Source organism: Stegastes partitus, unplaced genomic scaffold, assembly GCF_000690725.1.
Source record: "Stegastes partitus isolate 25-593 unplaced genomic scaffold, Stegastes_partitus-1.0.2 Scaffold1558, whole genome shotgun sequence".
Lineage (NCBI taxonomy): Eukaryota > Metazoa > Chordata > Actinopteri > Pomacentridae > Stegastes > Stegastes partitus.
In genome coordinates this window covers 37,103-59,752 of record NW_007579289.1, presented here as the reverse complement: position 1 = coordinate 59,752, position 22,650 = coordinate 37,103, and the positions used below count along the sequence as shown (strand labels likewise).

Below are 22,650 nucleotides of genomic sequence, written 5' to 3'. Positions count from 1 at the left end.
TGCTTGTGCTTGTGTTTGGAGGCTTTGTTGTTGACACCTGAGGTGTGGATAAAGTGACTGCAGACACTCAGCCTGCAACCTGAGCCCAGCTGCTCCTGTTCCACACCTCAGCTACATATATATGTGTGTGTGGTTGCACATGTATGTCTATCATTGTGAGGTCCAGTTTGAGCTGTACATTGGGACATGGAGTGTGGTTCTCACTTGGAGACAGACTTTCAAAGAGCTGGTTGAGGGTTAAGACTTGGCTTCAGCGTTCAGATTAGAATCAGGTTCAGGGGTTAGGCTTGTAGTCGCGATGTTTAAGGCGAACGGATTATGTTAATGGGAGTCCTCAGAGAGATGGCAGAGCAGACATGTATGTGTGGGTGTGTTAGGTAAAGAGACACTGAACCCTGCACTGGATGTAATATTTATAGGATGTCAAAGTGTTTGTGTTACCTGCCACAGGACACGACTCCTGGATTTTGCACAGCAGAGCCTCCAAACTAACTCAGACACTTGAGTGTCACGACCACTGTCAGATAATAATCATAGAGTTCACAAGAGTCTTGGAAAGCCTGGAAACATTTAGATGTTTAGTTTTTCAATCCTGGACAAAATAATGAAGGATGGGAGGGAAAGATGTTCAGGGAGCAGAAAGGAATAGCAGGGTGGGAGTGTAAAGGCTGACCACCCCACAGAATGGGCTCTTCAATGTACCAAAGACCATGTCAAGTAGGTGGATTTAAAAACAATTAAAAACACTGTTGAAATGTGGCCATTAATTGTCACAAAAGACAACATCCACATTATGATGTTTGAGACCTTTTATTTTGTTTATAATAACCAAAAAATGTGGATTGATATCACAATAATCCAAACAACAGTAGAACCGGTCGAGAGCAAAGAGCTGGCCACAAAAACAAAGGTTTCATAAGTTAGTTTTAAACCATTAATGGAATCTATGTGTTCATCAGGTCCTGGTTTGATATGTGAGTACATCTGCACAGTTGATTAACCTCATCACAGTGTTATCCTGTGCAGTTATAGAACAGCATAAAGCTCTGACGTAGATAACAGAATGCAAGCCAAGTATAAACTTTATTTATATTAGTACAGTACATTAGGTGACTCCACTTTCAGCTCTGAATCAAGACCTTCAGGATTGTTGTATCTGCTGCTGCTGTGAATACAATATATTTATTGTTTGTAAGCGTACTGTGCATCTTTGGCACCAACGTTTCTCGAACATGAAGCTTAAAGTTGTATATTTGAGTTAAGAAATACAAGATGGGATCAAAAAATTTAAAGAGTTCGCCTCTAAAAATCAAAACCATACCAGATTAAAATTTGGCCATTATCCCCTTGTGCAGTGATACTCTGCTCACACAGCTCCTGCAACACTTGTACCGCTCCCTGGAAGTCCTGTTCTGTTAACATGCCAAGCATCATCCGCCATGAGAAAGCAACGGTTGAGTTTGTGTGGCCAAAAATCTGCGACGTGATTTCACAAACAAGCTGACACTCACCATTGTGCCACACTGCTCCTGGTCCTCCTAACCTGATGTACCGTCTTTGGTCTTGCAACTGTTCCACTGTGAAAACTGCTGTTTGGTCTCTGGGTGGTAGCCACAGACACCTCTCTTTACCAGTGATGATCCCTGATGTGAAGATTGTTTCATCCCAGGCCTATTGATAGAAAAACCTCACAGAGTTCTTCCGTAGATCCTTGGTAAAATCACAAATGTGCACATGCAAGTGGCCAAAATATGTGTGAAACACAGGCGTTAATTCTGACCTTCATCGTGTGAAATCTGACCCACGAGGCTTACTGCTCTCACCTGCTGCATTGGCATGATTGCTCTGTTTGTGGACAAGAGAAACAAAATCTAAACTTCATGATTGAACCCTACAACTTTATTTAAAAAATATCTTTAATCTATACTTTTTCTTTCTTTCTTTCTTGAAAACCAAACAAATAAACCCATCGGACAATATGCTTGTTATATTGTTACTGCAATGTTTTCCAGCTAGACTTGGTCTGCTATGAATAGATAAACTGCTAACGAGACTTGTGCCTTAAAATGGCTTAAAAAATACTTCTTGACGTAAAAAACAAAATGTCCTGTGTTTGTGTCTGTGTGTGTTTTGCAGGGACGTGTGGAGGTGGAAGCTGGAAACGAAAACATGAAGTTTGAGACTGGTCCCTTCTCCTACTATGGAGTCATGGCTCTAAGCACACCGTCACTGGGTAAGACAACCCTGTCCATACTTGGACAGGCACAAATGTGTTTGTACTTCTAACCCCTGGTTTAGTGTTACTAGATGAATTTAGTACTGTACTTAAGAACAGTTCTAAGGTACTTGAATTTTAAATGCATATTTTAAATTTTGCTACTCTCTGCTTTGACTCCTCAACATCTACCTTCCAGCTGTAGTACCGTTACAGCAGATGGACACTTTAAAATACTATCAGGATGTAATGATTGATGTATAATGCAAGGAAGTGTTTATATTTCATCAGCAAAACCATCTCTGCCTGAGACAGCTACTATATTTAAATGTTGCTTCCATGTTAGTGCATCAGTCATAATAATTCAGTTGTATCACATTTAAAAATAGGACACTGATGGAGCCCATTTTGCTTTATAGTGAGTACTTCTACCCTCACCAATTTTATGAAGTTAGGTTTTAAAACTATAAATCAATCAAAATGTTTGTGGTGTGTTCAATGAAGGTGGTGTTTGACAGCTTTCACATCAGCACAAATTAACCATACAAACCAGGCAGACATTCTGACTTCATTCTGACCAAGCCAAACAGGTTAGATGTGACATCACAGGCTGTAGATATGAAATCTATCAGGGACTTTGGCGCTGTCGATAAAGTCACCTGCTTTGCTAGCATTTGGGAGTTGTGAGGACCAGTCATCTCAGCAATGTCCCATATGGTGAAAACCCATTTTCATTATGTTTTGTGGTTGTTATAAACTTGGAGGTGTAAAGTAAAAGCTGTTAAGACATGAAGACATTACTTCTAGCATCCCTCAAGCCTCTGACAGGTAGATGAACTTCCAGCTTTAAAAGCCAGTAAGAATTTGAGCCAGGTGCTACCTCACACCTGACTTTAGTCATCCAGCACTACGTGATCCATTCAGAATGAACAGCTGCCTCACCGTCTAGCAGGTTTATTTACTTTATAGAGCAGTTTCCTCGAACTCTAAAATGTCTTAGCCTTGAGAAAAGCCCAATAAATGTTCTGTTGTTGGCTGCAGACGTGAACACAGGAGTCTTCATGCACTCCCAGCACCTGAGAACAGAAAATCCACTTTTTATTTTGATAGAAATGTTTCCACAGCTAAAGGAAAGGGGAAGCTTTCACTGGAAATTAGGACTCTCTGGGTTACTGTGTTTTCATCCTGCCTGTTGTGCTGCAGTTCAAGCTAAACTCAGAACAACGTAAGTGTGAAGTAGTGACTGAAACACATTCAGACTACATGTTAACCAGCCGTCACTTAGAGTCCAAACTGTTGCTCTGCTGAAATACTGATTTTATAATCACAACACTGTCTCACAAACTCACCAAACATGTGAGATAAAAGACAACTGACAATATTTCCATCACTCAGGGAGAGGGTTGGAGTCTCAGCAGCTTTACGGTCATCTGTTTTCTCCATGTTGTTAATCACAGACAGGGACAGTTTCCTTCCTTAAGGGGCCGTGGACAGCAGCATGGTTTTAAGAGTGAACTATGCTAAGAACACGGCTAAAACCAGGTTAAAAATGAACCATCTTTGCAGTGTCATAAGCTGAAAAAATGAAGAGACACATTGTGGGGACATGTGAAACTTGCATTATTTGCTGAAAAGGAGCTCAACTTTTAAATATGCTTTGTGCATGGGGACCAGTTTATTGGCTGTGCTGGCATTTGGCAGCCATGCAGCATCTGAAACGAGCTACAAACGTGTTTGCTATGCTGTAAAACACAATAAGATGTCTTTGAAAAACTACAAAGAACTGTTTTATTATTCTATAAATATGGCTGCTGAAGAACTAACGCTCTGCTCCTGAAACGTTTCCAAATCTGAACCCTCAGAAAGCCCATTGAAGCTGTGTCCTGAGGTGAGGCCATGCCCAAATGTCCTCACTTCCCAAAAATATCCTCAGTCTGTCCAACTCACATTGGTCCTGGAAATGATAGATGCTCCACACGCACACAGCCAGGCAAACACAAAGCTTTGAAATGAACAAAATGCTTTAAGCTCTTTTCCCCTCTTCTACCAAGTTAGCAAATGCAGTGCATTGACTGTAGCACTTTATGATGCTGATGACCATTCAGTTTGATCACATAGGGAGAAACCACTGTGCAGACTCTATTACGTGGAGGTCTGCTGCATGTCCGCTGTAATTTGGCTAAAGTTGCTACACAGTGATTACAGAAACTGCAGTTTTATTTTATTTTAGGATATAGATTTTTAAAAAAATCTATTCTTTATATCTTATTATATGAAAAATATACAATGTTGTGATAAGAAATTCAGTTCATATTTTCATGTGAGGGTAGCAGTCAAACATGGTCATAAACAAATCATCTTAATTAACCTAAATAATTAGCTCAGTTTGCTTCAATCTGCTGATGCGTTCCGACAAAGTGCTGAGTCAGCGAGCCGGTAGCAAAGGGATGTATTTGAAGAGAGGAGTGGAAAAGCTCTCATTAGCCTTAGTCTAAATGAGAAATCGAGGCTGGATGTATATCGACCTGTTGCCGCAGGTATTTTTGTCTTTTTCTGTACATCATAGGACATCCTACTGCGGCTTAGTATCGATTTATTAAGTTGCTGTTTTTAAGATGAGGAAGCAAACAGAAACTATTGATTTAGCCATTTAGATACTATTTAGATACTATTTATCGGAAAAATCTTTCATTGTTATTTTTAAATGGGACTAAATATGACCTGACATTTTAATGTCTGATTTTATGTGTGACAGTTCAGTGTTGCCTCCTTCAGCTCACAGCAAAGTTGAAGGTTGTAATTTCATTTAGTTGAATGAAAATCTTGCAAGCAGTTTGTAAACATGGCTTTTTAGTTGTTTTATTTTGCTCCTCATTTTTCCTCAGTGTGGGCTCATTTTCACTGCAGCATGAAGTCCTGCACAACTATAGGAACAGCACAACCATGACTAGATGAAGAAGGAACTCAGAAATGTTTTCTGTGCAGTGTGACACAGTTAGAATGTCATGGAGCACAAAAAAAGAAAAGAACAAAGTGGAATCCTGCAGGCTTTACAAAAAATTGACAAAAAGTGACTCTACATACTACATTTATAGTAAACTAGATATTTCAGTATTTACATCTTCAGAGCCTATACAAAGTCTACATTAGATGTTTCACCATGCTAAATGTATCCTACAACCACTTGCTCCTCTCTTCACTGTTTTGAGTCATGACTGAGTCAGTCATGGCTACTTAGCTGCGCTGATGAGTGCAGAATCTTTTGAGTTACAGAATTGATTGCAAATTTATAAACACCACAAACTGAACAAAGTGAATTGTGAGGAAATGTCACAAATTTAAACTTGACTCAGTTAATTTTCCTACCACATGTCACACGTGATTAGTTCAGGGACAGTTGGAAATTTTAAAAAAATACCACCGTTCTTTGGGTTTCAAAGTTAATAAATGGTGTTGATTTGGTGACTTAGGCAAAGATAGCATTCCCTCCAAACCCACTGGCGGGGTCAGGAGATTAAAAAACCCTACTTAAAGAAGAAACAGTCTCGTGGTATAAAGTCATAAGGACCAAAGTGATTCATAAAATCATGAAAACTGGGGATAATCTAATAAAGCACATATGAAGGGTCTACGGAAACCCCAACCAGTTGTACTCACGCTGAAAATGAGCTTTGATTCCTTATATTTATGGTTTAATTTTTATAGCTCTGGTCATCTGTGTGTAATAAACTTATCCTCACTAAAATAACTGCAGAAGCTACACACATTAAACAAGATCTGGACACAGCAAGGTGTGACTTCACTCATCAGTTTGTACCGGAGCCGTTTAGCAGCTTACGGTTGGTGCCATCTTTCCGACTGGAGCCAGGACTTTGCAGATAAGGAGTGCAGCTGGCTGCCTTCTGGAAACTCGCTTATGGCCTCAGGTTAAAGTCAGTAAGATGTTAAGCTTGTAAAGTGTCGTCCGCACGTAATTCCAAAGTTTGCAAACCTGTTAAATAAATTGGCACGAGGACATCATGTCTGTGCTCGTGTAGACAAGATTTTAATTTGTAAAAACAAACAAAAACAAATTGAAACCCAAAATGGAAAACTGCTTGTAAACTGTATAAAAACACATTGTTTACTTTAAGATGGCTGCTTTAGTAATGATGACACACGTGTGTGAGAGATGTCAAGTGCAAAGTAGCTTGTTTACTTCATCTGCAAAGCTGAAACATGATGGAGAGTAAAATGTTCAGCAGGATCCAGACCTCCTGAAACCGATCCCTCACATGTCCAGCAGCATGTCATGCACAGTTTGATTGTGCAATGAGGAAATATCAGCAACATTTCAGTTGAGCTTGCATTTGTTTTTACCTCTAAAATGCAGGTGAGATTATCTGGATTTGATGTTGTTTCCAGCTTGACTGACTGCAGCGATTACTTTGGTTAGTTCAAAGTTATCGTGAGTAGCGCTGATGGCCAGTTATCTGAATCTGCTGTGGGGGAATTTCTGTGTAGATTCTGTTTTGTATTCTGTTTAGACAACACTTCCTTCATGCCAATTACGTGTGACAATGGTGCAGATGGTGAATTAAGGACACAGAGACAACACCGCTACAGTCTGCTTTCTACATCTCTGACCGTGTGCACTTCACACATCGTGATGCAGGCTGAGACTGAGTGCAGGATGTTACTTTACAGGAGGAGGAGGTGGTGGTTTAGTGTGTGCATGTGCTGCACAACATGTGTGTTGGATGATGTAAGCCCACTTGAGAAGGCCAGAGTGCAGCTTGGTGGTGTCAGTGTCCGGCAGCCTCTTTAAACCACATCACTGCGGCAGAGGTTGCTACACTGGCGACTCCTGCTGGCTCAGCATCTTAACTGCTGGTAAAAACCTGCAGTGCTCCTCTGGCTTTGTCTCGCTTCCCTCTCCTCGCGTCTCACTCCCTCCTGCTGTAGCCGTGAGGAGAGATGCAATGAAATGTTGTTTAGAGGAAAAGCTTTTCTTTCCACTGCAGCTGCGACGGATGTGGATCAGCAGCCAGTCTGCAGATGTTTGCAGCTTTTGGAGTTCATATTTGCACAAATAACGTCCAACTGTCCAAATTATGACAAGAAGGAGTCACAGTTAGTGCTGTCAGTGCAGCTGATGTGAAACGTCTCTGCAGTTTGACAAGGATACACACATTCATCAAGAACCTGTATGATGTGTTCATACTGGGAACGGATCCATCAAACCACAAAAGCACATGAACCTGCAATGTTTAGTTTATTTCTTAGTTTCATTTGAATTTATTTATATTCTTGTGGTACATCCATTCTCTAATAATCAAGGTGATGATGTAACTGTCTCGTAATTTGTAGGAATAATTTTGTTGCATATATGTTGAAGGAAAAGTGGATTTCTGCCTGATGCACTGACTCTGTGTGAATTTAAAACTATTGCTTTGCATTTATACAAATCTGCAATTATTTGAGACAACTTTGGACAGCGACTAAAATGAGTCTTGAATATTATGTTTTACCACATTTATAGTGAGTTTGCATTTGAATATTAGGAACAAATCCACAACAACTGTGGGAAACAAGTTATTTTTTGGTGTTGAGGTCTTAAAAGGATCTTAAACAGCATCAGTCAAAGCATCTTTTCTGTCTGACATACAGGCTCAGTATGACATTTCAGACGATGACGTGTCTAAAAAAAAGTCTTATTTTTAATTATAAAAGGTCTTAAATGTAGAAACGATGTCTGGATCTATGAGATATGATACTGATCCATGTGAGTTTACCACTATTGCTTAAATCGCTTTACACATTTTTGTTATTAATTATTATAACTGTAGATGAACTGCACTAAACATCTACTAAATGTAACTGAGTCATGAAATGCATTACAGCAAGGCACAGTTTATTAGATTACACATTTTGATTATTATATTTAGATAAATTTAAATGTGATTTTGCATTTAAATATCTGAAAAAAAGGGTAAAAACAAGGCTTTCTTTGTTGAAGTTCTAAAAGCATTAAATCTTTTCTCAGATACATTCTTGATTAAACGCTGTTTCTTTCTTGTTTTGCACATTTCTGTCATCTTAGAAAGCATCACAGACTGCCCCTGAGGGTCCATGCTACAAGTTAAATCGTAGAAATGAAATGTTTCTGATGAACGATGGGAGTTGCTTTCTTTATTAAGCAACACAAACACAATCTGAACTCTGTGCTGATCTGTTGTTTGTGGTGAAATCCAAATAACCAGCAACTGTGAACTGTCTCTCCTTTTTTCTTCTTCTGTTATTCTGTCTCCGTTTCTCTCTTTGGCCACGATGAACTGCTGTCTGTACTCCATGTGCACATTACGCAGCTCAGTGTGTGTCTGCAGTGTTCAATGTTTACGTCAAACGCTCGACCATTTCTCATCCTGACCGCTCAGTGTGTGTCTCTGAGAAGAATACAAATGTGACTTTGGTGTTTCTGAACTTCAACCTCAGAGTAAAGATTGGTCCATTGGTGCAACCAGATGTGATCGAATCAGAGCAGATAGAACTGTTATGTACTGAAGTAAAGCTTCTTCTTATAGTCCTATGATTCTTATTGGACTGGTTTGACTGAAGTGACTGGAGTCTTGCCTCTTCTATTTGGTGGCATATATGTCAGCTGACACATTTTATTTCCGCCAGAGAGCATTGATGTGTATTTTTTTCACCTGTTAAAAAGACGGCATCTTTTTTTGAGGATATTTTCTGGAAAAATGGGACTTGGTTCTTATTATAAAACAACCAGAAGAAGATACACATCTATGACACCTAATAAAGTGCACTGTGGATCCAGGAATGTTCAGACCCTTCACCTATCATTCCTTCTCTCTGCACACGTTCTTGTGCTGCTTTAATTTTAACTTAACACTCGATAGTCCAAAAGGCAAAAATATTAAAAATGAAAACCTGTATTTTTCTCAGTTCTAAAATATTCAGACCTCTGTTTCATGTACTTTGTAGAAGCCCCTTCAGGGAGCAATTACAGCTTCTAGTCTTATTGGGTACATTTCTACAGACTCTGCACACCTGGATGTGGCCAGTTTAGTGTCTAAACTTAAAGTAGCTTTGATGTCTGAACATCACTTTTTGATGGCTAAATTAATGAAGTAAGTTTGGTGCTTAAACTTAATGATTGTCCCAAATGCTGACTTTTGTTCTATCACTAGATGGGTTGAGCTGCAGCAGGTTAACTAGTGATCCACACAGATCATAGGCAGGTAATGGGAAGATAATCTCAAAGCTCTGTGCTTTCAAATGTTGTCAGATTTGATTCACAACAGCCAATATGCCTTTTAACCATTTAGATTTAAATCTACAAAGTGAAGGAGTGTGAATGTAAGTTCCAAAAGGCAGAAAAACAGCAGCAGAAACCAACAGTACCACTGAAGAATTAACACTAAAGAAGAGCAACACTCGTCTTTTAGGACTTTTGTGTTGCAGAAGATAGAAGCTCAGTCATTTTAAATTTCAATGAGCTTCATTGTACAACATTTGGGTCCGTGAATCATGATCTCGTGCTGCGATTTCAACCAATCAGCAGCTGAGCTCGTTTTCTTTTGATGACGACCACACTGGGAGGAATCAGAAACCGTCCGGACCGACTGACTGAATGAGCAGCGACTGAGGCTCTGCTCACATGAACAAACAGATAAACCAGCTCACCTCTCTCTCTCTGTGCCCCTCCTCCCGCTCCTCTCTCTCAGCCGTCACCCCTCCTCTCTCCCCGTCAGTGGCGTCCCCCCCTCCAAGACGCCTCTCTCTTAAGAGGTTTTCTCTGTTCTCTCGTTTCCCAGGTAAACACTCGCATGGGCCAGAAAGGGAGGGAGGGAGGGAGGGATGGGGTCTTCTTAAAGCCGATTCGCTCACCATTTTTCTTTTTTCATCATCTTCAGAGTCCTGTTCCAGCAAGTTCAACTTTAAGTTTATACAGGAGGGGAAGGCATTCGGCAATTGAAAATATGTTTTTGCCTTGTTGCTCCTTTTTTCCTCCTTTTTCAGTCACCTTTGACCATTTAGACAAACAGGATGAGCATTTACAAATCATCATTACTGTCTTATATTTATAGATATATACTATATTTATAGTTCAAAACTGGTGCTCTTTAAGTACTTCAAAAAAGCTAATTTTCTTGAATGTTATTGTCAAAATACAAGCAGCTGCAAAGAACTTTACCTGAATGCAAATGCAGACTAAAATCTGAAATCATCTGTTCAGATTTGGCTCAGTTTTCTACACTTACTTTGGTCTCATTGTGAATCAGAATAAAAATGCCAAATATTTGATGTTTCCAGCTTCTCAAAACACTGCTTGTCTCTGCTTGTAGCATTAAAAAATTGAATATTTTTGAGTTTTGAACTTTTTGTTCAACAAAACAAGTCATTCAGAGTGGTTGTCTTGGACTTTGGGAACATTTAATTGATGTTATTCGCGATTTCCGGACATTTTGTGAAGTAGCCAGGTCATGAGACATCTTAAAGAACCAAAAAGTACCATCACAATGTCCCAGAATCAAAGCTGGTGTCTTTACATTTGCATGTGTTGTCTGATCAGCAGTTTAAACTACTGAAGTTAGAATCAAGTCTTTACAAGTTTCTGGCATTTTTGTTTAAAGTAAATTAGCCTTTAAATTTAATACTTACTTTTCATAAAACATGTTCAAATAGTGAAAAAATAATAAAATTACTTGAATTGTCTCATCAACAGTTTTAAAGTTAAGCATGTTAAAGTTACACTGTCATAAAATCAATAACTCATTTCATTTGAGCCATTTGATTAATGACTTAAATGTTAATTGTATACAAAATAATTTAAAGACCAAAACAATGAATTCAAGTTTTCTTGCTAGCTTTTTCTGGAGCTCTGAACCACAGTGGAGATCCTCCTCAGCAGCTGAAGAGAAACACTGTGAGATGTGAATAAAAGCTCTGAACAGCTGCTTATAGGACCCTGAGTTCATCTTAACGATTACAGTAATGAGCGGCAGGGTTGCACATGCTCAGTTAAAGCCGAGGGTAGAAGAAGGTTGAAGCTGCAGATAGCGTCTTCAGTCAGTCACATTATTACAGCTTGCTGGATGGGACTCTAGTTTCTAACCCCGTCACCACTTCCTCCCTGTAACCACCGATCCACAGCCAGATGTTCTGGTGACATTTATAACAGCTGGACCGCACACCTCTGGTCAACAGTTTTGACAAATATGCTGATTTGCTTTCTGTCTTTAATTGAGAGGATTGATGGATTGATAGCTTAGCATCAAGCCTGGAAACAGGGAAACAGCTAGCCTGGCTCTGTTTGAACCTTTAAAGCTCAATAACAAACAGGCTACGTCTTGTTTAATTTAAGAATCTGAAAAAGGGAATGCAGATATGTTGTATTGAGGGGAGTTAGATATCTTGAATTAGAATTATGATGAATATCAGTTAAACTGTAGACATCTGAAAACTAAAAGTATTAGTAGTCGTAACTCAGCTGCACATATCAGATCATACAGATATCTGCAGCTGAATTGTCAATATGTGTAATGAGAAACACATGAATGGTAAAAGTGGCATCATTTGTCCTGGGGGGGTATAGCGAGGTGAATAAGTGGACTCTTGAATTACAACATTATATCTGCAACACGTATTTAGTCCAGCTGCCCCACCAGCATCATATTTACTTCTAACCTTTATTTAACCAGAAGATCCCTTCAGAACATAACCTGTTTTTGAGGGAGACCTCAGCATGACAACAAAGTGACATTTAAAACAACCAAAGATACACAGAAATGCATCCAGTTTCGGAATAGCAGCTGCACTCCTCAGTCGCACATCCGAACTCTCCCAGGTAGACACAACTCAGTCATTAAAGTGTTCTGAAGGTTCCAGGACCAAAATAGGAGAAGGCCGTTTGGACTCTGACTGTGCTTCAATTGCATTGACAGTCTATGTGGACCATGTTGGGAACCATAGCATCAGACATTGTTCCTGTTGTGTGCAGCCAGGCTACCTGTTCCCATCCGTTTCCATCTTTATGCTAAGCTAATTAAGCATATCAGCATGTTTCTCAAAATGGTGAACTCCTCCTTTAAACCCAAATGTTCACCTGTCCCCCCACTTGACCTTGTCACTAAACTCACTCTGCCCTTCAAGCCAGACTACAGCCCCTCCATGACATCACTAAAACCAGCCAATGAGAGCGGTCCGTCCTCTGAGCGCAGAAAGTCCTGTTGCAGCCAGAAGATGCTCAAACGATGCACTTTGCCTCGTCGCATGGCATGTTTGTTGCAATCTTTGTGTAACAAACTCATCTCCACGCCATCAGTCGCTCGTGGCACATGTATGACGTTAACATGTAGTGTGTGTGTGTGTGAGTGTGTGTGTGTGACATGTGTTGCAGTGTGTTCATCACTACTTCTCTCACTACCATCATTTTTCCCTGTTTTCTGACAGTCGTCTTGTTTTCATCTCATTTGTTCTTCAGTCATTTCTGCTTCTGTGAACATTTAGCTGTGTGTTTGCTTTTCTTCCCATTCCTTTTTATTTACTGCTATGTTTGCATCCTCTTTCTCACTCTCTTCTTTAAATCCTCAGAGTTTCGTTCTCCGTCACACGGGGGCAACCTCAACCGCTCGGCATCTCTGAGCTGCACTGAGCGTGCTCCGGAGAGCGGCTCTGTTGGCGGGAGCAACACTCAGATCCCTGGCACCCCATTCCAGTACATACCGGACTTCTGCGTCCGAGCTCTCACAGACCTGCAGTTTGTCAAGGTAACTCTAACAAACCGTCTATAGGAGTAGCAAGAGTAGCATTAACTTTGAACTTGTAGCAGTGTTTTGCTCCTGTTGCATCTTTAGTCACTGTGGGCTCATTTTTCTCTGCAACATAAAGTCCTGCCCCTCTATGGAAACGGCACAATGATGGCTAGAAGGACAGAGAGCTCAGCAATGTTTTATGTGCAGTATAACAAGCTTACAATGCCACAAATCATAAAAGATTTCTTAAATTTCTTTGATTACTTATTTTACAAAAATTCTAAAAACATTTCTGTGAAGTTTCTCCTTATGATGCGACCTCATTTCAAAACCTTTTGGGATTTTAAAGCTCCCATGGTCTGAGCCTGACCTAAGCCAGTGGAAAATGGCCTCATGAGATTAATGGCAGCCTCCATACATACTGTTCATCTGTGTTTACTGTTGCTTTGTCCTCCTCAGATCACCCGTGCCCAGTACCAGAACGGTCTCCTGGCGTCCAGGCTGGACAGCTCGCCACAGTCTCCAGAGGGCAGCCATACTCGGCTGGACACGTCTGTCTCGTTGCCCCCAGTGACGCCACCGGGGACACGCACACCACTGCCGCTGGCCACGCCTCCCGTGAAGCGCCCGCCGTCCAACGCTCAGCCGACGCCGCCGAGCGGCCGCAGCGCCCTGCCCCAAGGCGCCTCCTCCTCCAACCGCAGGCCAAGCCAGTCTCTTGCCCAAGCCGCCCCCCTTCCCAGCAACCACACCCCCGTCTCCCAGACCCCTCCCTCCTCTGTCAGCACCGTGCCGTGCATCCTCAACCCCCACCCCACGCTGCCCTCAAAACCCCAGCAGTCCCCGCCCTCTGCCGGCCCAGAGAACGGGCCTGGAGAGACCACCACTCTGCTCAGTGAGCAGCAGAACTGTGTGGGCCCCCGCCGGCCCAGCCATCCCCAGCCGCACCCCCATGTCCACACCATCAGTCACGCACACACTGAGAGCACCATCTAACTACTGTCCCTCTGGGGAAACGAAACTACCTGTGCACTCACTCATGTAACTCACACTGGCACTACTTCATGTTCCTGCTTGTTGTCTCCTGAACTTTTGTGTTCAAGGGAAGCTGAGGATCAGCAGCACATCTCAGAGACCAACACAGATCCTCCTGTATCCCTTCCTGCATGTTCCCCTCCCCACACTGAAAAGACCAAGACGAGAGTACAACGACGAAGCAGGGAACACTAGTGAGTATGGTTAGATACAGTATGAAGACGGGCTGTGTACTGTATGTGTGTGTTCTTAAAGGATAGGCTCACCCAAGTTACATCCATGCTTGGTGATACTTTTTTGTGCAAGTTTTGAGTTTTCTGCCTCCATCTCAGTACAATGAATGTGAATGGAATTAAATTAGTTGCGCTCAAAGCTTTGGAAAATTGCATTTTAAAACCTGCAGGTTACTCAGTTTCAAAAAAAATGTAATTGGAACTTTTTCCTCCCATGAAATTAACTCCTAGAAAAAGTGTTCACCTGAAAATAACTGGATGTTGTTTCTAGAAAAACACATTTCTGTTCAAATCAAACTCATTTTGCTGAAAAAAAAGGTACATTTAAAGATAATTTGGCCAAACAAACATTAACGAAAAGAAAAAAAAATGTGTTGTTTTGATTTTTGTTTGCTTGTTTGTGTTTTTGCAGCAGCAGCATCCCTTAAATTCGTCTTCACGCAGTGGAGGAATTTAAAAGTATATCCACCAGGGGGCAGATTAGTGCTTAATGATCTTTAACCAAAATTGTAAAATGTCCCTCGTGAACTCATACTTTTGCACAACGTAAATGGAAACAACAGTGACTCTTAGGGAGGTTACAGAATTATTCACGCTAAAATCATGGCAGAGAAAATAGCAGCAATGTTGTGACACTGCCCCCAGTGGTCGGAGACGTGTAGTTTTAATTTCAAGGAACCGTGAAGTTGCCATGAAGTGATCATGTAGTTAAAATACAAGTACACCCATGACCTTACTTGGCTAACATAGATCCACACATCTATAGACAAAAGTGAGCAGAATTTAGACCACCGTTCAACTTTCTGTTTATCAAGTGCAATTTTCCGTATTTTTAGCAACACAACACAATCCCTTTTACTTCCATTGTGTTTCGGAGGCAGACACCTCACAACCTGCTTCCTGTTGGTAATTTATGTGAGCTGACCCTTTAACTCATCACTGGTAAGACGATAATAATCATCAGTGCTGTATCCCTGCTACACAGTTTACTGTTGAGTTTTAAGTTGTTTTTATTCAGTTTACCTGTAAATTTGATTTTATTTTACCAAAGAGGGAAAATTCCAAAGGTTTTAAAGTTAACTATCAAGGTTTCATTTACAGCAGGTATGGTTTTGGTTAGATTTCCTCTGTTCTTTGAAACCGAGGCGGCTTTAAAGAAGTCAGAGTTGTGACAGAAAGAATTGATCTGTGTCAATTCAGCTACCAGCAAAAGGACCAGATTCACTGTACTGAATGACTCCTGCAGGCTGAGGAGAAAGTTAAACTACCGCACAGCTGTTGCTGCTGTTTTAAACCACATAAATCAGATCCAGACACTTTATATTACTGCTGACCGTTTGCAAACCATGCTGGACACATTTCTGCAAATTTCAGGGAGCCATTGACTATTGTTAATTTCTGTATGTGAGGAAAATCCATTTTTAGACTTAAGTTCATCCTGCATCTGTAGGTTTTTGTCCAAATGTTAATATTTGTAGGAGATAACGGTTCATTGTGTACTTGAACTGCATTACAACACAATAAAAAGAGACCGAGTTAATGTTAAACATGTACATTTTACCCAAATTCACTACAATTTAAAGGCGTCTTTCCCTCTATCTATTCAATTTACACCCTAAATATAAACTAATAACTTGAATATTTTAATTTAACTATCTATTTTTTATTCTTTTTTAATTCTGGAATTTAACAATTTAATAACAAAAATATTGAAATATAACAATAGTGTAAATATTTTTTTTAATGGTCCTCTTCATTTTAAAACTCAAGTGTCTATTAATGTATCATTTGGAGACTGAAAGAAAAGAATTATTTATTAGCTAATTTAATTTTATGATTTGGAAATATTTTTTCTTTCACTTATTTTCTTTTTTTAATTTCTAAATTCATTTCCAAAAATACATTTGTAGTGTACACAAGTTTAAAATATATTTTGTTCTTATATATTTAAACTCAATTATAAATCCATCATTTAAACAGCAATCAAATTTAATTTTAACTTTTACTTATATATGATTTACTTAACTTTTTTGGAATTTAACAATTTATTGATTGTCAATAATATAAATCTGAAAAGATCTGTAATTATTCAAAGGGCGTACAATCTTTTAAATTAAAATTAACAACCAATGGCTGCCCGAAAAGTGCAGAAAAAAGAAATCGGAAGCATGCAATCCATTTATTATAATTACACCAAAATTGTAATTAAGTGGTTAAAATGTGCAGAAACACTGGTATGGTCCTTTAATGCAATAACATGAGGGATGTGAAGGAGGGTGTCGTCCTGGCCTACCTCCTAAAGGCAATATGTTTTAAATTATTTAATTTCCAAGAGTGATATTGAAATATTTATTTTACTTCATATTAATTTATATGTATTTGAAATTTGAATTGTTTTATATTTTAGAGTTTTAATTTATTTTTTGCTTTCTTTGGTTCTTGAAAACGCTGTAGCAGAAGTTAAAGCTGCACAAATGCTGTTTATTGTCTTCCACTTTAGCATCTCCACTAAAAATCCCTCACTGTGAGTACAGTTTGGTCCAGCTCCAGCTCAAAGCTTCCCAACGTTCAGACACGAAGAGTTGACCAAACTGGATCTTAGCTGGTTGCTACACTGTGCATTCATTGACGTGTCAAAACTCCTGGTTAGAAATTACATCGAGCTTCTTATTTATTTCCACCGGCTTAGTATGTGTCCAGGTTGACACTGTGTAATAATCAACAAGTGACACAAAGACCAAATAACCCAGAGCAACAAGTGTGCTCACGGCTTTCAGAAGGAAGTATGTTCACAGCACAGTTGGCTGCTTTTTAATTAAATACCATCTGCTCTGCAAGTTTATTCAGGGCTTTTCTGCATATTCTGCCCAAATTTATTGAGTCTGGTAAACAAAAACTAGACCAAACAAAAAAAAAAAAAAGAAATCTTTTTATAGTAGTTCAACTTTTTGGGAGCTGTTCACATCGTCTTGACTCTACTTTCTATCAGTCTGCTAAATAAGCAGCTAGAGTGAGCAGGCCATTAGCTTAGCTTAGCTTTAAGACTATAAACAAGCCACCTTTGAGCACCTCTGGGACTCACAAATTAACAACATAAGGCGTTTTTTTTCCACTGCTTGAATTTGGGGCAGGTGTGAGGTGATCCGAACATTTACACTAGAGGCCACATAATTGCCCATTTTAGCCGTTCCCTTTCCATTGCAGCGTAGGATTTTACAGCTTCGACTGCAACCTTAATTTGCAGGAAAACAATTATAAAAGTAGTTACTGAACATAACTCCAGAGATGGGTTGTAACAATTGGGGGTTCGACCGGGATCTAATTACCCACTTTGGAAAGACGAGGTAGTTTTATCTGGTTTATAAGGCAGATGTTATATTGACGATGGCGATGTTGGAGGTTGGTGGACTGCTACTTGATAAGGACATCACGAGGACAGAGAAATGGTGCTCATCGTCTTCTCTGGCTTTAGACCAACACGCTGTTTTTCAGGGTCGCTCAGATGTACCTACCCTGGATTAGGTACTTTCTTCTCCCCTGAAAACAGCAATGGACCAGGTTCTACAGCGGTGGTTCTGACCGGCCTTAGACAAGTTCCTGCAGTGGAAAAAGGTCCACAGGCTAACCAGGAGCTACAGGGTGTCTTTTGTTGAAGCAGTAACTCGTTTATATGTCAGATGGTCCGTCTTTAACGTTACAAGTCATAATCTGGAAGCGCTCTAACACTCTCTGCCCCCACTTCACCGCTCTGTTAACCTTTGAGCTAACGCTAAGCTCCAAGGTTAAGGATTGACAAGCTGAGAATCAGGGTAGGATGTTGGAAACACTCACAGCACAATTACTGGTTGAGATTTAATGGACTACAAACATTCCACTGCACATCTTTCCTCGACTTTACACCACTCCCCCGTAGAAACCGTCCCTGTCCTCGTAAGACATTCCAGACCAGGGATTATTTCATATACTTGACATGATGTGAAGTACACTTTAAACGATACTGTACCTGTTCAGAAAGCATGTGGAGGACATTTGTTTGTGTTCCTTTGGAGAGAGATAAAGAGATTAACACGACTGAAGAAGCTCACCCCTCACCCTGTGTGGGCGACGGACTGAGCCCGATGCTAAAGCTGCTAGCATGTAATCTACCTATTTTTTCCTACGTATGAAACTGACTGTAAAGATAAACTATTTTGTTGATGATATAGTTAAAGATATTTATTTGAAAAGAGAACTGCTGTATAAGCTAGCACTGATTTGAAAACACTTTAAATTTACGAGTAGTGTAAATCAGAAGAGGTGAATATTTCGAAGCATCCCTCCTTTTTCGGATGACTTTAAGAATACTGGATTACCTACCTGACAAATCGTTCTCCTGCCCGAGGACCCTGAATACCCCAGAGTCACTGTGTATCAACTAGTTTGTTATACTTAATAACTTAACTGTTAAGGCTTTATTATCTTCTGTTAATCTACTTTAAAGAGCTTCATTTAGGAGTGTAACGGTACACGAAATTCAGGATTCAGGATAGACTTAGGTTTTGGAGACACAGTTCAGTACGTTTTGGGTTCACCAGAGAATTTTTTGTTAAAAAATCTTCTTCTCAAATGCCGCATACTGTCAATAACCATGTTTCCATCACATATTTGGGAGTTCAAGGCTCTGGGGAGGTTTTTACGACTGAAACCACGCTGGATTAAGGATTCATAATAAAAAAGGGTGAAACCGACCTTGTTTACAGTTGCACAGATGTCTCTTTAATGATGGAGGTCAATGAGGAAAATATTTTTTTGGGTCGCAGGGTTTTATTTTCATTGCAATACCACAACTAACCACTGGGACAAACTACAAATCCCAGTGTCAACAGCTATAAAGGCTAACCATGCTAGCATAAGAGCTGCAAAGGTTAACAGATTATTTTATGAGTTGTCAACGATCAACTGAATGGCCAGCAACTTTGATTGTTGTTTAGAGTCTAAATTCTCTGATTGCAGCATCTTAAATATGAATGTTTTCTGGTTTCTTTCCTTCTCTATGACACTAAATGAACATCTTTGTGGACAAAACAAGACATTTGTCAACAACTAATCACTTGATTGAAAAATGATCCAAAGATTATCTACACTTTAAATAGTTATTTGTCGGAGCCCTAGCTAGCATGCTATACTACAAGCTGATAGGTAACAACTGATGCACTGCCAAAATGTTCCAGGTGCTTTAGAGGTTTTGTTCCAGGAAACAAATACATCAATTCGACTTCTGACCAAACTGAATGTTTTGTACCGTTACCCCTACCTACCTTCATTATTTCAGTTTTGTGCTTACATGATTCATATTGTAAAACTGATTTGTAACCCCAGAGCAAACCTGTAGCAATTCACTAGAAATACCAGACACAATGGGGGGCCCGGCAGCACATTTTTGCCCAGGGGCCACCTAAAAGGTAAATCTGGCCATGGAGAAGATCTACACTGTGTGGAAACCATAGATTTTATTCAGCAGGATCTTTCCACTCACTGAGCTCAAAGATCCTGATCTAAACCTGTGTGTCAAATGCAGATGTATAGTCGACGTAGCCTTACCGTCAATTTCAAGAAAATGTAGACCTGCCTGCTGGTTCATAGGTCTCATGTAGCAATTGGTTCTGCTGGTTTCCAGTGAAGCCACTGGTTGGCTGTGTGACTACCAGTTTGTGTACTGGGAAATGTGAAAACTTACTTAGTAAGGCTGTATTTATTGTAAACATTGTATTTATTGTTTGTTTTTTGTGTTTTTTTTGTGCACATGGTTCTGTGAAACGGGCTTCCAGCTGTGAGTCACAGCTCTTATTGGGTTAATTTGCCCAGAAACACTGTGTTCAGTTTCCTGATTGCTGTTTGTGTTATATTACTGTAAATACTCTGTACATGAAAAGATGCTGAGAGACGTATTGGAAAATAATAGCTCGATTTATAATGAGAGAAGATGATGATGTGTTTTATTTCCATTGTTTAACTAGGAAGGCATGGCATAGCAATAAACATTGCACAGAGTTGACCTCTAATAATTTACTCCTGCTATCTTCTGTAGCTTTCTTCTGTTTTCATTTGTCATCAGACATAATAACCAAAGCTTTTTTCTCTCTCTGCCAAAACCTCTCCTTTTCTTTCTTCTCTCCTCCCACGCTTCCCTCTCACTCTTCCTCATCTATTTTTCACCCTGCCCTCATCACGACTCCTCTCCCGCTGCGTTAAAGTATTGAAATTCCTCTGGCTTTGACTGCCAGCCGGATATGCTAAGGCATTTTTATTATTCAGACCCTTTTTTTTTTTTGTTATCAAGGGGGCAGCGGGGCTTATCAGCGACTCCTGCAGTGTTGTTTTTTAGCCCTGCAGTGGTGTAATGATTAGACCTGTACGAAGGTTAAATATTTTCTGGTGCAGAGTGAGTTTTCCACACTGTGTGTCATTCACAGGAAAATTGTGTTGAAGTGAAACAAAGAGAAGAGAGTAAATTGCATCTATTATCATCCTGTTTAGAGATGTAGGTCAGACAGTGTTTATTACGTTTTAGAGTTGCAGTGATATGAGACAGATATAAAATACAAAAAAACAATACTTAAAATCCAGGCCTTGACTTCATAAATTCCGTTTTCATTTCCCCAGGCTGTGTACAGTAGCTGCAGGATACCTGTTTGGCAGGTTTTAATATTCACACACGGCTGCAACATGCTTGGCTTTTTTTGCTTGTTTGTTTTGTTTTGCAGGGTTTAAGCAGAGATGGACGAGCACTTCGAAACATGGATTGTGTAACTTAAAGCAATGTGTATATACTGTTTTATAACTACTGTAAGGCATTTGAAGAAGTCTATGAGGTTAATAAACCTGAGATATATTTCTCTACAGAACATCTCTCTTGTTTGATTCTGTGCCTGCAGGAAAACGAACTCCGATGTGAGAAAGGGATGCTAGTTGTCACTGTTAATTTTGCGCCTCTCAAACTGTGGCTGCGTAGATTAAAATGTACCTATTGCACAAATATATCATTACTATGAGTGCACAGCAGGGATCACGCACCACGGATGGATTTTTATGACTTCAGACTAATTAAAATCTGTGTTGCGCGAAAGGTGAAGTAGCTTCAGTCTGTCTTAAGGGGACCTAAATTGCTCATTTTTCAGGTTTATATTTTATCCTGGGATTCTGGTAGAGTTGCTCTGCATGTTGTACAGTTAATAAAATTCTCATTTATATTACACTGGCCCTTTATGCAGCCACTCAGTTCATCCTCTGTCTGAAACCAGCCATTTTCAGCTCCTGTATCTTTAATTCCCTCCTCGCTAGGTCCACTTTCTTATCATTGGCCAGATTCTGGAAGCTTGCATCTAGTGCTTGTGAACTATACTGCCTGTGGCTATGCTTGGAGCAGACCATCAGATAAAGAAAGTAAAAAGCAAGCGTTTGAAATATTGGAGTGTTCACAGCAGTCTGAAATGTTTTTTTTCCCCTTTAATGTCTGAATAGGCACCCTGCTTACTTTTTCTGTAAAAGTTGCAAACACAATCTTACTGGGTGGGACCGAGCAACATTTTAATATTGTTTTCAACAGTCTGAACTGCATGCTGTCACATTATTATACAGGCATGTACGAGCAATGTCCTTTATGTTGTGTGAAGCAATTTGGGAACTTTTGTGCCCATTTTAGTTCTAACATTGGTCCCAAAACATCAGAGTGCAAAAGACAGTTTGCTGACAAAATCCCAAAACGTGTTTCTTATTCACTTTGCTCTATAACGGCACATCTATTACAACCTGAAGGGTGCATTTTAATAAAGTCTTACTGCGATGAAGACAGAAAACATGCTAATGCTGGGTTATGTTTGAGAATACAATAATGAATGTAATGCATGTTTTGACAAAACATCAACAGGACATGAGGTTTAGTTTGTTGGTTTCAGCTGTTTGTAGGAGTTTTTCCACAGAGTTTGATAAATACCATCAGACAGCAGCAGGATCCACATCAGCTCTCACTGTGGTGGGTTACCTGAATGAAGCTGTGAGGAACATTAAAATGACAATTAAAATGTCTAAATGACAGAATGTCATAATTTCAAAAGACTTATGAAGACAGCAATGTTACGTTCTTGTGTCTAAATAGGACATTAATTACTTTCTACATACATTTTCCTCAATATTTCAAAGTTTTACAACATTTAATGAGAATATTCAACATTGTGACATTAAATATATGACTGAAAATAAGGAAAATGATAATAGGTCCCCTTTAAAACTGCACTTGAATGCTCATATTTCACCGAAATTGAAGAGGGCATTGCTGGGTGTAAAAAAAAAAAAAATGCAGTCAAAACTGTAAAACTTTGCAGCAATTTCTTTTGACTATTGTAAGTAAGACACTAATACATACCAGTTCTAGAGT

The 22,650-nt window shown here is 39.7% G+C and overlaps 1 protein-coding gene across 1 annotated transcript in view; it reads left to right on the top strand.

Moving 5' to 3' along the window:
* The window catches only part of LOC103371287 (metal transporter CNNM4), a 29,741-nt gene extending 15,776 nt beyond the window's left edge, over positions 1 to 13,965 (top strand). The window contains exons 5-7 of the mRNA XM_008300553.1: positions 2,137 to 2,233; positions 12,809 to 12,984; positions 13,429 to 13,965. Coding sequence (XP_008298775.1) covers positions 2,137 to 2,233; positions 12,809 to 12,984; positions 13,429 to 13,965 — 810 coding nt within the window. The remainder of the gene's footprint in view (positions 1 to 2,136; positions 2,234 to 12,808; positions 12,985 to 13,428) is intronic.
* Positions 13,966 to 22,650: the final 8,685 nt, after the last annotated feature.